Source organism: Taudactylus pleione, unplaced genomic scaffold, assembly GCF_031769625.1.
Source record: "Taudactylus pleione unplaced genomic scaffold, aTauple2 ptg000113l, whole genome shotgun sequence".
Classification (NCBI taxonomy): domain Eukaryota; kingdom Metazoa; phylum Chordata; class Amphibia; order Anura; family Myobatrachidae; genus Taudactylus; species Taudactylus pleione.
Window position 1 is genome coordinate 5,534,788 of NW_028284515.1, and position 14,859 is coordinate 5,549,646.

Here is a 14,859-nt window from a genome sequence, read left to right on the forward strand (position 1 = left end):
AACAAAAAAATATAAAATTATCTTAGAAAGACTCATGTAAGAAAAGATAATCCTGGAGAAGTCAACTCAGAAAGAAAAAAAAAAATCAAAGTAGTGGTGCAAACTACCTCTGGGGTTAAATTCATATACAAATCGATTATGCCATTTCATTTTACTTTGTGATGGTAAAATATTCTGATTTTGGTGTGCGTGGAAATATGATACAAAGCAGAACCACCAGCGCCATCTGTTGTCCAGAACTGTCCGTGAAATAAAAACACAAAAAACACACACAGCCAAAAACTTTTCCGATTAGACAATGTTAAAAATGGTCTTCTAAATCAGGGTTTCTTATCCCTTTTAATGGACACCCAGGCTTATTCCTGTACCAGATTACCACTGAAATAGTGCAAAAAAAGAGACAGACAACAGGAATAAACTCAAACCAGTCTCACTGCTGTAGCTCCTGAAGTTGGATGTTTAAGTGAGACCCTGGCTGTTTTGTGTCCTGTTGCCCTGTCCTGTTACACTGTCATGGTACAAGTAACATACCCTCCAACATCTCTGAGTTGAAAGCCGGTACAGGGGCATGGCCACAAATAAAGGGGTGTGGTCATCTATAAAGGGGGAGTGTCCACGGGTACTGAAGACTGGAGGCAGCTGGCGCTTGTGGGTTGTTATGTCAGCGTCAGTGCAGATTGCCAAGAACCACGGAGGACGGAGCCACCTGTCATTTAGCAGCGCTGCGGGAGTCTGTGTCCCCGCAGCACTGCTATAGTATTCAGGAGATTGTGCTCATCCGGTACATCGGTACAGCCCGTTTTGCCGGTATAGACCATTAAAAAACGGTACTGTACCGGCCAAATCGGTATAGTTGGAGGGTCTGAAGTAATAGGGAGACAACAGTCTCATTGTCCATTCACAGAGTAGGTTGGTGAGTGGAATAAAATTGATAGAGAATCTTCCCACTCTTAGGAGCCAAAATGTTAAAAGGAAACTTGACCCCCAATTGTTTTTGAAAAACACTTTTATTGTATTCATTGCATTACAATGTTCAAAGTGAATATAAAGAAATGTGTTACAAAAAGCAAATCAATAACGAAGTACATTGGTGTTAACATCAATTAATAATTTTTTTTATTTTCAAGTGGGAAAGAAAATAAAGGAGGAGGGGAGGGGAGAGGGATATTTGGTGAAATAAACAAGGGAGGCAGCCAGTCTTTTTCAAAGAAGATCCAGAACGATAGTATTAACAAAAGAGTAAAGAAAAATATGTTACAACCGATAAGTCTAGGAGAGACATTGTAGTAGGGACAAAGTGGTATATTTTTATAATACTATCAGCAGTATCAGTGGGTAGGTAAGCTAGATATAGCTCCCATTTCACATGAAATATCTTACCACCTTTTTCATTAACGTAGAGAGCAGTACGTCTATCAAAGTAAAGTAAGTTTAAAAGTTAGAATTTGAACATTTCTATAGTTGGGCTGTCCTCGAAAGCCAGTGCTGTAAAATACATTTTCTGGCCAAGTCGTGAGGATTGTCAACAGTGACAGTACCGTTTTGGGCACTAGCGTTGGGGACCAAGAGGTGACATCTGCTAAAAGAAATGGTTCCCAGATGAAAGGTAATATATTCCCCGTAATCTGTTGTATAAAATTAAAGACCTGATACCAATTTTTTTTTACCTTGGTACAACCATTATGAATATAAGTGGCAGAGAAAGAGCTGACCCATTTTTTATTTTTTAAATCATACATTCCACAGTTGATAGAGGGTTTAAAAAAATAAAATAACATAATATTACAATACATATGATTGAGCGCTCACGGACGCAAACATCTTTACATGTTTGCTTGCTTGTATTCTCTATATCCTAAAGGCTGTGTGGTGACCTTGTCAGTAAGCTGCTCCCATTAATACCTATAGTACTGGTTATTGGAGCGCACGTACCCACTTCTTTATTTATAACATACATACATACACACAGAATCCAACTGGGCTGCCGCGGAATCGGGTAATTCCCCGGTGGGCCCCTGATAACAGGGTCGTTACCAGGGATTTTTTTTCGGAGCCTGCTGAGCTCCTGAAAGAAATGACTGCCGGCGGCCGTGCTTCGGGGCTAATTGGATAGCCCCCGGGGGATCATTTAGCTGCAGCACTGCAGCTAATTGAATTCCCATGTTTATGTAATAACACTGCATTACTCATGTTAACTCCTTTGGTTCAAGTTCAACTTTTACTTATATTTAACCTCAGAAGAACAAAAAATACAAATATAGTAAAACAAATATATAAACTATGCTGATATAATAATATATTTAGAAGAGAGGAGCCATCTGTCGTGGGTCATCCGGCAGAACGCTGACTGAGTCTTCAGCTCTCCCACATAACATGCAAAGCATAGTGTACTCCTGAAATAGAACACAGGTAGAATTAAGGTACTATAGCAGTCTTCATCCTCTGAGAAGCTCTTATTTTTATTTGTCAAGTAACCCTTCTTCACTAACACAGTAGTAAAGTGTTTGTTACAACAATGTGAGGAAGCCATGGGTGTGTTTGTTACAGGCTAGAACCATGTGAGGAGGCCATGGGTGTGTTTGTTACAGGCTAGAACAATGTGAGGAGGCCATGGGTGTGTTTGTTACAGGCTAAAACAATGTGAGGAGGCCATGGGTGTGTTTGTTACAGGCTAGAACAATGTGAGGAAGCCATGGGTGTGTTTGTTACAGGCTAGAACCATGTGAGGAGGCCATGGGTGTGTTTGTTACAGGCTAGAACAATGTGAGGAGTCCATGGGTGTGTTTGTTACAAGCTAGAACAATGTGAGGAGTCCATGGGTGTGTTTGTTACAAGCTAGAACAATGTGAGGAGGCCATGGGTGTGTTTGTTACAGGCTAGTGTAAAAAATAGAGTGTACTGTATAAGGGTGTCATTATTCTAAATAAGCCAGCAAATCCTATGACACAGATTTAATAACAAGGTAATAACATAAGTGTGCTACAGTCCATCACTTCCTTATTAGTTTAATCTAATGAGGAGACTAATGAAAGCAAATGTTAATGTTAGTTGCTATGGGTTATACATATATGTTGTAATAAGGGACCGCTGCCTAACTGATAAGATAGCTTGCAAATTATTATTATTTTGTGTCTTACAGTGTAAATGAAAACCAATGACTATATTGTAAGGTAATTATACCCTTTAAATAGGTACGCTACTTTTCAGCAGTAACTGTTTACCCAGATCAGACTCGGGACAGAGCCCTTTCCCACTGCGGTGCCAACCCGGGTTATGCCGTCGCGGCACCGTTCACTCCAGACCCGGGTGGAGCTGAAAATTTAAAGCGACACTCACATAAAGGGCCGGATTCAATTAGCCTTGAAACTTCTATTAGCCTCAAAGCAGTGCCCGGGGCTATTCAATTAGAGCACGCAGCCTGTGCCTAACGCGGATTTCTGGTCACTCCCTATTGAGGCTCAAACAAAAATCTGTGGTAATTAGGGCTTTCGCTCTTATCGCGGGTTCCGGACTATAGACAGACAGTAATTAGTTAGACAATGTCTAGATAGACACCAGATGTTAGACAGTCAATAGTTGGATAAGGATTAAAGTTTGACACAGACAAAAGTCAGACACACTAAAGTTAGACATGTAAAAAGTTCGACAGGTACAAAAGATCGACAGGTACAAAAGTTTGACTGTCTAACATCTGGTGTCTATCTAGACATTGTCTAACTAATTACTGTCTGTCTCTTATAACACCCCTTATCGTGGCTGCTGCTGCTTTACTGCACAAGGAAAATAGTTTGTAATTGAATGGCTCAGAGCTTAAAAGTCTGTGGCTACAAACCTTTTCCTCACGCAGTAAGTATCAAACCTAACTGATTCCAGCTTAAGTCTAAAGCCAGTCGTGCTTTACTCTGTATGTTAGTGCCACGTTACATTTTCAGGTCCAACCCACCGAAAAGTGGCAGCATTTTGGACATATAGCCCAAGGTGTTAAAATAGCATTTGTAAGTACTGTGTTTCAACCGTAAGAAACCCCCAGCAGAATAACTAATAAACCTTGTTTCATGCAAATCACTATTATCGTTTTGTTAGGCTCTTATGTTCATCATGTCGGCAAGCAGATTGTTGAGTTTTAACATGTCTACTTGTTCAAAATGTCGCCACCCAATTTTAACTCTACCGCTAATCCTAACATTTCTATTCTAGGACCATGTAGCATGTCATATGTTGACATTTCAAGTGTGGTGGCAATTTGCAGATGTCGACATATTAAGTACCAACATTCTGGTGTCGACATTTTGACTGTCTACATTCTAATTGTAGACATGCTGACTACATCTCACACAAAAGTACCAGATAAATAAGGGATGATCCTGTGCCCGCACACACGACGCAATACGCAGGGATATTGCAGATTTCTGCATACTGCATATTCGTCCCCCAAATAAATTGGCTTATGCACAAGGGTCAGATCAAGTACGTGCACACGGGTGGAGATCGCTTTTGTATACGGAACGATTTCTCCGCCGACGGACCACACGAGCCATGGAATGGGCGGTTTTTGGCTGGTAACTGCGCGGCAACCATGCGATTGAACAGAACTCATCTGTCTCGTGGGAGTGTAGTGGGCGTGCCTAAAACTTTCCGTGCTCATTCGCAGCATGCGGGCGGAGATGGGACGTCTGTTTTAGCTGGTGACTAGTGTAAGTTCAGATACTAAAGATGATCTGCGGCAGCGAGCATAACAGTAGTGGACGGGATAGGCTTCCACATGCAGTCACATCGGTTTTGCTATACAATGGCGGATACCATAACGTAGTAAGTAGCCATACGGACAAGTGGCTGCCATGCATCAGACACTAAATCAGCCCCATATTGTCCAGAACTGTCCAGTGAGCGTTACATTGGTTTTGAACATTTTTGCAGGTGCCAGGTGGTAAGCCTGCTCTGTCTGTACCTGATAGTCATCCACCACGCTGAAGGTATATTCGTGCTTTGCGATCACATGGTGACAATTTTTACACATGTCTGGAAAATAAATAATAATATTAATAGTGGTTTCCCCCAAAATGTAAAGTATCAAAGTTTAAAGTATGCTCATCTCCTACACGCAGTATATCTTAGCCAGAGTTAGTACTAGCCACATGCATGGCAGCAGCTACATCATTCTTTATGGCTCAGTGCAAAATCTATCACTGTCAGGGGCAGGTGCCCAGAACTTGGAGTCTGCATGCTGTATTGAACTGTCAGTGGGGACGTCACTAAAAAAGTACATATGGGCCTCCTTAAACTTTAGTATGCACCACAACTAGTTTGCAGTATATTAATGTACCCATTACATATCTTTTAGCTGTCCATTATAATCTAAAATCTTGTTCCCAGGGTGCAAAACATATATAACAGTTAATCATATTTCGAGATGTTTTTTGATCTTTGTAAAAATCTAAAGCTGTGTATCCACATGCCGATATTAATGGACGACTGAACGATAACGACATCGTTATCGTTCAGTTGTCCTTTAATCGTGCATAAATCGGGTAGCTTAATGTCGGAAACGACTAGAGATGTGTGATCCCACTGGTCGGAAATGACATCAATCATAGCCTGAACATTCCGGTCCATGTTCAGGGATGAGGGAGGGTGCCTGCACTGAACGACATATCGTTCAGTGTAGGCACTACAGGTGATGAGGAACGACTGTACGATTACGATGTCGTAATCGTACTCTCTTTCCTAGTCGGCAAGTGGATACGCACCTTAACATTACATTTTGTTTACCAACAAAGGAAGCCAGTGACTCTGTGTCAATTGTCAATTCTCAGGAAACCAGTTTTCAAAATTAAAAGATGAATACTCATACACTGCAACCTAGGGCCTGATTCAGACCCGGTGGCAAGCGCTGAGCGCTCGCAAGCCCCGGTCGATGGTGGCCCAGAGCGCATGCGCACGACGGAGCCAGCTCCATCGTGCGCATGCGCAAGACCCGGATAGCGACGGGCACTCTGTTGCTCCGGGTCTCGCACCAAAGGTGGGCGACCTGTCGATGTTGAGTGACAGCTTGCCCCCTTTGGTGGGCGGGCCGGGGGCGTGGCTGCCCAAACTGAGGTGTTCCCATGAGAACGCCTGACGTTTGGGAGCGGCCTCACTGACATCACGAGTGATGTCAGTGGAGAGATATCGGCTCTGTTAGAGCCAAAATCTCTCTGGGGCTTGCGGCCACGAGACCCTACCACAAGGGTCTCGTCGCAAGCCCAATGGTCGCAATGGTCTTGACCATCGCAACCATCATCATGGCCGCTCACTGTAGCTGTCACCCACAGCTATGCGAGCGGCCAGGAGACAGTTCTAAAAAAAAAAAAAAGAAAAAAAAAAAAAAAAAAAACGGCCCTGATTCAGAGCGTCCTTCTCTGAATCAGGGCCCTACTCCAGTAAGTAAATGCATCTTTACATATCTATGCAGGGTTTACTATGCCTTACAGAGAGAGTCAAGGGAGGAAATGTGATAGCCTGCGAGATGCAGGCATCAGCGCAATTCCGGCCAATGTTTTAAAGTGCCAATAATTTAAAAGGCAAGAGCAACCAGCTTTGCCTTTTAAATTATTGCCGCTTTAAAACATTGGGCAGAATTGACACGTAAAGATTTTCTGTCCAACTATCCAACTAGTTGATTGGTTGGAATGAAAATCTGGTAAGGTATGAAAGCAAATGACAATCAGCAATTTGCTCCCAAACGCTGGAAAATGGACAAAAACTGTTGTTTGAACAAATTGTTTAGATCAAACATTTAACAAACTTGTCCGACGACCATTTTCATCTGTTTTCTGGCATTTAGGAGCAAATTTCTGATCATCAGTTGCTCCCATATGTTACCAGATTTTCATTCCAACCAATCAACTACTTGGATGGTTGGATAGAAAATCTTTACGTGTGTATGCAGCTTATAAATATTAAGCTACGGCCAGATATTTCAGAAAGGTACCACCAAAAGGGTTCACGAAGGGTCTTTAGATAGAAATACAGATGATCTGTGTGCAAAGAACAAGGCCTTCATATAAAGTAAGCTGCATTTATGTTTCACTGACCATTAGGACCCATTCGCAGCATAGAGCTTGATTCAGGGATGGATGCAGTAGCACAGTAGCAGCGTCTTTGAACGCAGCGGCTGTGCTACAATATGCAATAGCCGCAGGAGGTGTCTGAATTAATAATGAATAAGGCGCCCACTGCCAGCTTCTGTGATCTGATGCCGCGTCTGGAGACACAGCCATTGGATCAACTGTGCGACCATCAGACATTTGAGTAACCCTCAGATGTTCTGGAAAATCAGGCTGCCAGGGCCAATGAAGCTGCCTCCAAGGAAGCAACAATAGGTTTCAGCACTTCCTGAATACAGGGCTGGCGCCAGCAATTTCTGGGACGCTCCGTGTCACTGGTGTAAGCCACCAGCAGCTTGTCAATCATGCTATGGCCTTTGGGGCACTGGAAGCGACATCGCAGTCCCGGATCTGCGCATGCACAGCGCGGCTTCTGCGCATGCACAGATGTAAAAACACTGGAGATGTGCGTAAACATCAGCTTTACATACATTTTATGAATTAGACCCACAGCCCTAAAATACACTAACAAGAGAGCAGGCTTCAATGGTCTCATTGACCCTGATGCCAACATATCTGCCCTATTCAGGAACAAGCATGGAGTAGCATCTACAGGGCCAGGATGATGGATATTACTGCGTGCTATAAGGTGACCAGAGCTGGTGCATGGCATGATGATCAATGATTCGGATGCCGGATCTATTTTCAGCCTGCTGTGCACACAGCCAGTGTGATATTCCAGGAACTGTGGAGAAAACAAGCCCCGTGCACCTGCTATGCAGTGTCAAAAAAGGGATATTAATAGCACAACTTAAATAAAAGCCTGACTGCACTGTGCACTTGTTAACATTGATGAAACTATTGACATAATCTAAAAGACCTGTAATTCCGTCTGTTGTGTATTTTCTTGCTGTTTCTTGGGCTAATGAATCTGTGAGCCTAATATCTTGTCATCTGTCAAAGCCATTTAAAAAAAGGATGGAAATGGGTGCATTGGGCCCACAATTACATATGAAAGTAATGGGGTCTGGATAGATTAGAGCCCACAAATGCTCATATTCAATGAGAGCCAATCACATTTCCTGCACCCTCATGTCATAGACCAGGGCTCTTCAAACTTGGCCCTCCAGCTGCTGTGGAACTAAACATCCCAGCATGCACTGCCATAGTTTTAGCATGCTGTTATATCAAAAAGGTGGCAGTGCATGCTGGGATGTGTAGTTTCACAGCAGCTGGAGGGCCAAGGTTAAAGACCCCTGTCATAGACAGTTTCTCAGTAGAGTGTAAATAAGTAAAACGGTTTATCCTATGTTTAACCCATATTCTTACCAGTCACCTACCAACATATTCTTCCCATGAAATGTCATACACCCGTGGTGGGATCAGCTGGAAATATTCTGGGTGAGACCATTTCAGTGCAGTCACTCATAATAGGAGCACCAATGGCAGTCTCACATGAACATGTGGCTGCAACTAGCTATCCAATCAGTGCTCTTTCAGCATACATCCAGCGAATGGATCCGAAGGAATGCTGTAAACACTCTGAATTTAGACTGCTGGAGTCAGACATTAGGAAAGCCATAAAGTGTGAGGTGGATTTTCTATCTATTGGGTTTACAAAGCTGAAGAAGATCGGCGCCTTTGACAGTGGATTCGAAAAGCAATAGTAATTAATTCTAAATCAGCTTGGTTTAGTATTTATAACTAATACCCTTTGAAATCCATGTTTCAAAGCCGGCGATTATCATTAGCGGCTTTTTAAAGCCGATAGTTAGTAAAACTTCAAGTCCTTCTGTATATGCTGGCAGCTCTGTAAACAGCACAAACACTGCTCCTCCATGGACATATTAAATACAGTAGGGTGTCAGAGGGATGACTGCGACTGAAATACAGGGTGGCCCTGTGTCAGCTCTACAATAGGAGGAAGTGAAGAACTCTTGTAAATAAAACTTACAGAAGTATTTCAAAGTGTATAAAAGAGGAAACCACTGCAATGAATGTGTCCACTTTTACTTTTGTGAGTTTTATTTACAAAGTTACTCTACTTTCTCACCTGCTAGAGACTGCAGGAATTATTTCACAGAGGGCCAGCAGCCAACAGAAAGCAGGGCAGGCAGAGCAGCGGCTATACGGAAAGCAGGGTCTGGCTCATTGTTATACTGACAATACATGAACTATAGCACCTACAAGGTACAACAAGAGGATACATATGATCAGTACAGGGAAGGTTCATTTACTGTTTATTGGTGTTTCAATTCTTTTTTTTTTTTTTTTTTAAGCAACTAATTTCTCATGTGATCAGATTCCCATTCCATTTACAGGTCCTAATGGACATTATATAATATTCTGGAATCTTAGAATGAGAAAAATGACAGCACTTACGATCAAATGTAATAATCTCTTCTCCATCCTCTTCATCTGTCGTTCTATTGGCGATGAGCACAAAATCCCGCGTACTGCACTTGGCACAACTGACATAATTCAGCAAGAAGGAGCCAGTCTCCAAACAGGTACTACCCTAAAAAATACACACAAACATATTTGAAGGCTACAACTTGAAGCTTTGCACACAGAACAATTAAAATGCACACATGCAATTCCAGAAATATGGGGCAGATGTACTAAGCTCTAGGAAGTGATAAATTGGAGAGGGATAAACTACCAACCAATCAGCTGCTAACTGTAGTTTTTCAAACACAGCCTGTGACATGACAGTTAGTAGCTGCATGACTGGTAGTTTATCACTCTCTAGAGCTTAGTACATCTCCCCCTACGTTTTTGACAACATTGGCAGTAGTATTTAACATGATTTTAAAACATTCAGCTCAGGTGGGCTGGCCCTATTGCAGTATCTAATGGCTTTCTGTGACCACTGGCCCTGTACATGTCTGAGGTATTATACACAGCACTTTGTATGAGACAGACTATAATTTGTCATGTACTAATTATGCCCTCTTCATGGGCTGGCCACACTCGCTCTAAAATCAAGCATTTGGAAACCTCTCTCTAAAAACCCTGCATTTGCCCTAGAGTCAAGAACCAGACCTATCGCTAACAAAAAAAGAAAATATTTAGCTCTCTATTAATCACACATACACGGCACAGTTACGGAAATTTACGGCCCCCATACATCAGCAATTGATTGCAGCAATCGTGCAATCTGCAATCGATTGTGTATAAAAATCTTTCCCTTTTTCAATAGATTGCAGATTGCAGAATTGCCACAATCGATTGAAAAAGGGAAAGATTTTTATACACAATCGATTGCAAATTACACGATTGCTGCAATCAATTGCTGATGTATGGGGCCTTTGTCCAGGTTGTCTTTCCTTTTAAATTATCGCAGCTTTAAATCTATACACTAAGGGCCTGATTCAGCAAGGAACGCAGTTGCTTATACGGACGCAATCGGCCGATTGTTGCGTCCTGCATAAGCAGCCTGAGGCCTCATAGCATGTGCAGAAGTTAGCAATTCCTGAGTGAGGTCTGACCTGCCTTAACTGTGCGTATGGGTCCGATGTTACTCGATGGTTTCGCTATGTTGGCCAAGTATACGGATATTAGTAAGGGGAAGTGGACGTCCTCATGTCAGGCTGCGATCACAATGCGAATGCAAACATTTACATATCTCCGCTGATATTAGCAACTGCGTTGCATGCGTGTAAGCAGAATAGCGATCCGTGCTGAATCAGGCCCTAAATCACCGGATCTGCATCTGTTCCTGCAGCTCGCAGACTATTATATATGGACCATCATCTCACACCTAGTGTGCCTACAGCATTACATATAGATTCCTTGTGCCAAGTTGAGCAATTTGGTTAGTGTAGTTTGTTCAACACTTCTATAATACACAGTCGTTGGAGCAATCACTAAGGAACATATCCATCTTTGGCCAACTACAGAGGGTTAATTCATACCAGTGAGTCACCCGTTGCCAAAAACTTTTGGATCAAACCTTTTGTTCATACCTGACTGTTTTTCAGAATCTTGGGAAAGTAGACGGCCCTCCCGGATCCTGCCCACAGTGAAGTAAATTGGGCTGTGTTGATGCGATTCGCTGCAAAAAGTGCCACAGTGGCCTTCCTTTGGAGAAAATCGAAACATTTTGCAGGGAAGGGTTGTGATGGGAATTAAAAGATGTTTCATCGGAAGCAACAATGGATTGGTTCCGATGGTTAACCCTGCAATGGTGAGGATCCAAAGTTTCCTCACAATTGATAGATTTGTTCCGATAGTGGGCAGGCACTTGTTTTGATTGGCTCAAGCAGCCCGACTGAGTGACTATCAGTGGCTTGTTGTGACAAGGACGAACTCTGAGAGCAGTAATTGGCTAAGCTCAGAGTTAATTATTTCATGGAAGGCAGCGATCGTGAAGGGACAATGAAAGAAAACATTGATGTTCTGTCGTCTAAGGTTAATCGATGTTTTATTACAGATAGTAAAAACAAAAGTCATCTTCTGTGCACACTAATGGTTTGTGCCCCAAATGGCCAGGTAATTTTTTAATTCAGTGACTGAATGATTAAAATATTCTCCGGACAGCACTGGATAATATACTGCTGCTATATAAATAAACAATAAAATAATTATTTCATCACCTAAGTGAACAGTGATCCAGATGGCTAGGTAAAATGACTGGTTTAGCTAGTGTTATGGTGCGTACACACGATACGATTTAAATGGACGATATGAACGATATCGATCATATTGTTATCGTTCATATCGTCCATTTTTCGGTGCCCAACAACTTGCGATGCGCGGGCGTGTATGGACGATATCGTCCATCGACAGTGCATGCAGGCCAACCTGGTCTATATCGACAAGGTTACTATAGGGACCCGCGATCAGCAGGTCGTTATGGTCGTTGGTGGTGTGCTGGATGATCGATAACGATTGTTATCGTCATCGATCGTCCCGAGTGTACGCACCATCAGACTTGTACAATCTATATAAGATTTCTCTTGGCATATGAAATATAAGCAAACATGGTGTTTGTGTATTATGACATGGAAAATTGTTTCTCTGTATATTGTGACATGTGGAAGGAGCGTGTCTCTGTATATAGTGACATGTGGAAAGAGCATGAAAGTAGCGTGTCTCTGTATATAGTGACATGTGGAAAGAGCGTGTCTCTGTATATTGTAACATGTGGAAAGAGCATGAAAGTAGCGTGTCTCTGTATATAGTGACATGTGGAAAGAGCGTGTCTCTGTATATTGTGACATGTGGAAAGAGCATAAAAGTAGCGTGTCTCTGTATATAGTGACATGTGGAAAGAGCGTGTCTCTGTATATTGTAACATGTGGAAAAAGCATAAAAGTAGCGTGTCTCTGTATATAGTGACATGTGGAAAGAGCGTGTCTCTGTATATTGTAACATGTGGAAAGAGCATAAAAGTAGCGTGTCTCTGTATATTGTGACATGTGGAAAGAGCGTGTCTCTGTATATTGTGACATGTGGAAAGAGCATGAAAGGAGTGTGTCTTGGGGATGTCAAAATGTGAGGAAAAAATAGTCCAGGCAATGCTGGGCACATCAGCCTAGTCCTATATATATTTTTCAAATATTAGACCTAATTGAGTAGATTGTAACCTTGCTATTTGCATGGTCCCACTACACCAGTGGCGGAGCAACAGCGGAATCACTGTTACGGGGCCTGGAGGTCAGGGAGACAGGGCCGTAACTAGGGCAGTGTGACCAGTGCCATGGCACAGGGCACCGCAAGGCAGGGGGCGCTGTTCGGGCCTGTCAATTTTCTGTTTATTATCATTCTCACTTGTAGATTCCTCTTCTTTTATCCCCAGCATCTCCTGGCCTCTCCTATCTCTTCCCTGGCCCTTCCCATGAGGCTATGGCCCTTTTTCGGATGCATATCTTATGTTCCTATTTGAAAAATAGGGGAGGGGGGACCCCAGTGCTCTTTCTGGCACAGGGCACCAAAAAGTCTAGTTATGGCTCTGCAGGGAGGTTACAGGGCCTGGAGGTCAGGTGTGTTGGCCATGCTGGTGGGCTCATCCCCCTGAGGCTGTTCTCTGATCTGAAAAGAGTAGAGCGGGAGGCTAGAATGGCATCGCCAGGCCCCCTACCAAATGTTTCAATGGTGCCTGGACCCGCTCTACACCCATAGTGATCAAGAGGCCCATTGTGACATGCCATAAGACTACCACCCCTGTGCGCGACATCACAATATGGACACCGTGCAGACCCAGCTACCATAGCTCCCGTCCCTGTAAACCACCGTCTAGGGACACTGCGCTGCTGGGTTTGGCGCCTATACCGGTCATGCACAATAGTGTAGCAGTGCACGTATTAGCACTATAACCTCTATCACATCATGTATCCTTGATATGATATGCGATATATATATATATATATATATATATATATATCAGGTAGTATTACATGTAAGAAGAGGAAGAAAGGCCACCCACAGCCAGCTGATGGCTAATAGTTACATACAGACACAAATGACAAGCCCTGAAAAGTTGAGACTGTTCATGGTGACTAGGGACAGTTGGCAGCCCCCAGGCTCAAAGGCAATCACACCCGTATTGCTCTCACCCGGTCCGGGTACTCCTGTTGCACACACCCTCCGCACATGGTGCCGCCCTTCAACGTCAGAGAGCCGGGATGGACACTGCTGTTATTAATACTCTGCCCGGGGAGTGTAGGGATCATACAGCTGTTCCGGGGCAGCAGCACTAGTGCAGACAACGCGAGATGTCAGAGACAGCGCAGTGCGCACACATGGCCACGCGGGGGCGCTGCTCCCATAGAGCTCAATAAGAAGGCGAAATGTGCTGTGTGCACCATAGGCATTAACTATTCTATTTATTCCTTTCCTAATGTTGTTACACGGGAAAGACATAGCAGTATTAGTAGGTAAGAATTCCTGTAAGGTGATGTCATACTTTACACTATTTGTCTTCGTGATGTCATACTTTACACTATTTGTCTTGTATTCCTTTATGTAAAAGTGCTAACAACAACATTCCCAGTTATCATCATTTCTCCCCTGAAGATATTATGCATGCATAGGGGTCAATCCAATTAGGAGTGACAGTTGCTGTTGCGGCACCCGTCCCCTTCGCATCCCAATCTCTCCCCAGATTTGTGGATTTTTGTATGCAATAAAAGTTCAGCGGTACCGTAAGTACTTACTCGCGCACGTGAAGGTACAAAGAGGCCTATATATCAAGATGTTTCTGCATAATTTTATGTATTGCTCAGCAATCTCTGGCAAAGTGCTAATTAGCGCTGCAAATCGCAATCCCCATTATCAATGGGGACTACAATCTGTTTAGTACCCTATGTACTAAGGCCCTCATTCAGAGCCGTACACTCTGAGCAGAGCGCACGCTCTGAATGAGGGCCGGGCTCCATTTTCATGGAGCGTCCTCCTGGACGCTCGTATAGCTGTGGGTCACCACCCACAGGCTATACGAGCGTGCTTTGTGATGGCCGCGATGGTCGAGACCATCGCGACCATCTAATTTGCGAGCCGGAGCCTGCGGTTGAGGTTTTCAACCGCAAGCTCCGGAGTGATTTTGGCTCTATCAGAGCCAAAATCACTCCCACTGACATCACTAGTGATGTCAGTGGGCCGGCTTCTGACGGGAGGCGTTCCCGTGGGAACGCCCCCGTCAGGGAGGCACGCCCCCGGCACGCCCACCAAAGGGGGCGTGCTGTCAATCAACATTGACAGCACGCCCCCTTTGATCGGACACAACGAGCGAAGGACTTTCCTTCGCTCGTCGCGTCTGGCGCATGCGCAC

At 43.6% G+C, this 14,859-nt stretch overlaps 1 protein-coding gene across 1 annotated transcript; it reads right to left on the reverse strand.

The window, feature by feature from the left end:
• Positions 1–988: 988 nt before the first annotated feature.
• On the reverse strand, positions 989–13,793 carry CHURC1 (churchill domain containing 1). Its single transcript, XM_088471300.1, has 4 exons — positions 13,646–13,793; positions 9,468–9,603; positions 4,949–5,019; positions 989–2,393 (listed from the first exon to the last, which is right to left on the reverse strand). Exons 1-4 carry the CDS (start codon positions 13,760–13,762, stop codon positions 2,301–2,303), a joined length of 417 nt encoding a protein of 138 aa, XP_088327426.1. The 5' UTR covers positions 13,763–13,793; the 3' UTR covers positions 989–2,300.
• Positions 13,794–14,859: the final 1,066 nt, after the last annotated feature.

Coding starts and splice junctions, on each gene's coding strand:
- CHURC1 (XM_088471300.1), bottom strand. CDS start 13,762: ATGATCCCTACACTCCCCGGGCAGAGTATTAATAACAGCAGTGTCCAT. Junction 5,020..9,467: donor AGAGATTATTACATTTGATC/GTAAGTGCTGTC, acceptor TTTATTTTCCAG/ACATGTGTAAAAATTGTCAC. Junction 2,394..4,948: donor GCGTGGTGGATGACTATCAG/GTACAGACAGAG, acceptor GTTCTATTTCAG/GAGTACACTATGCTTTGCAT.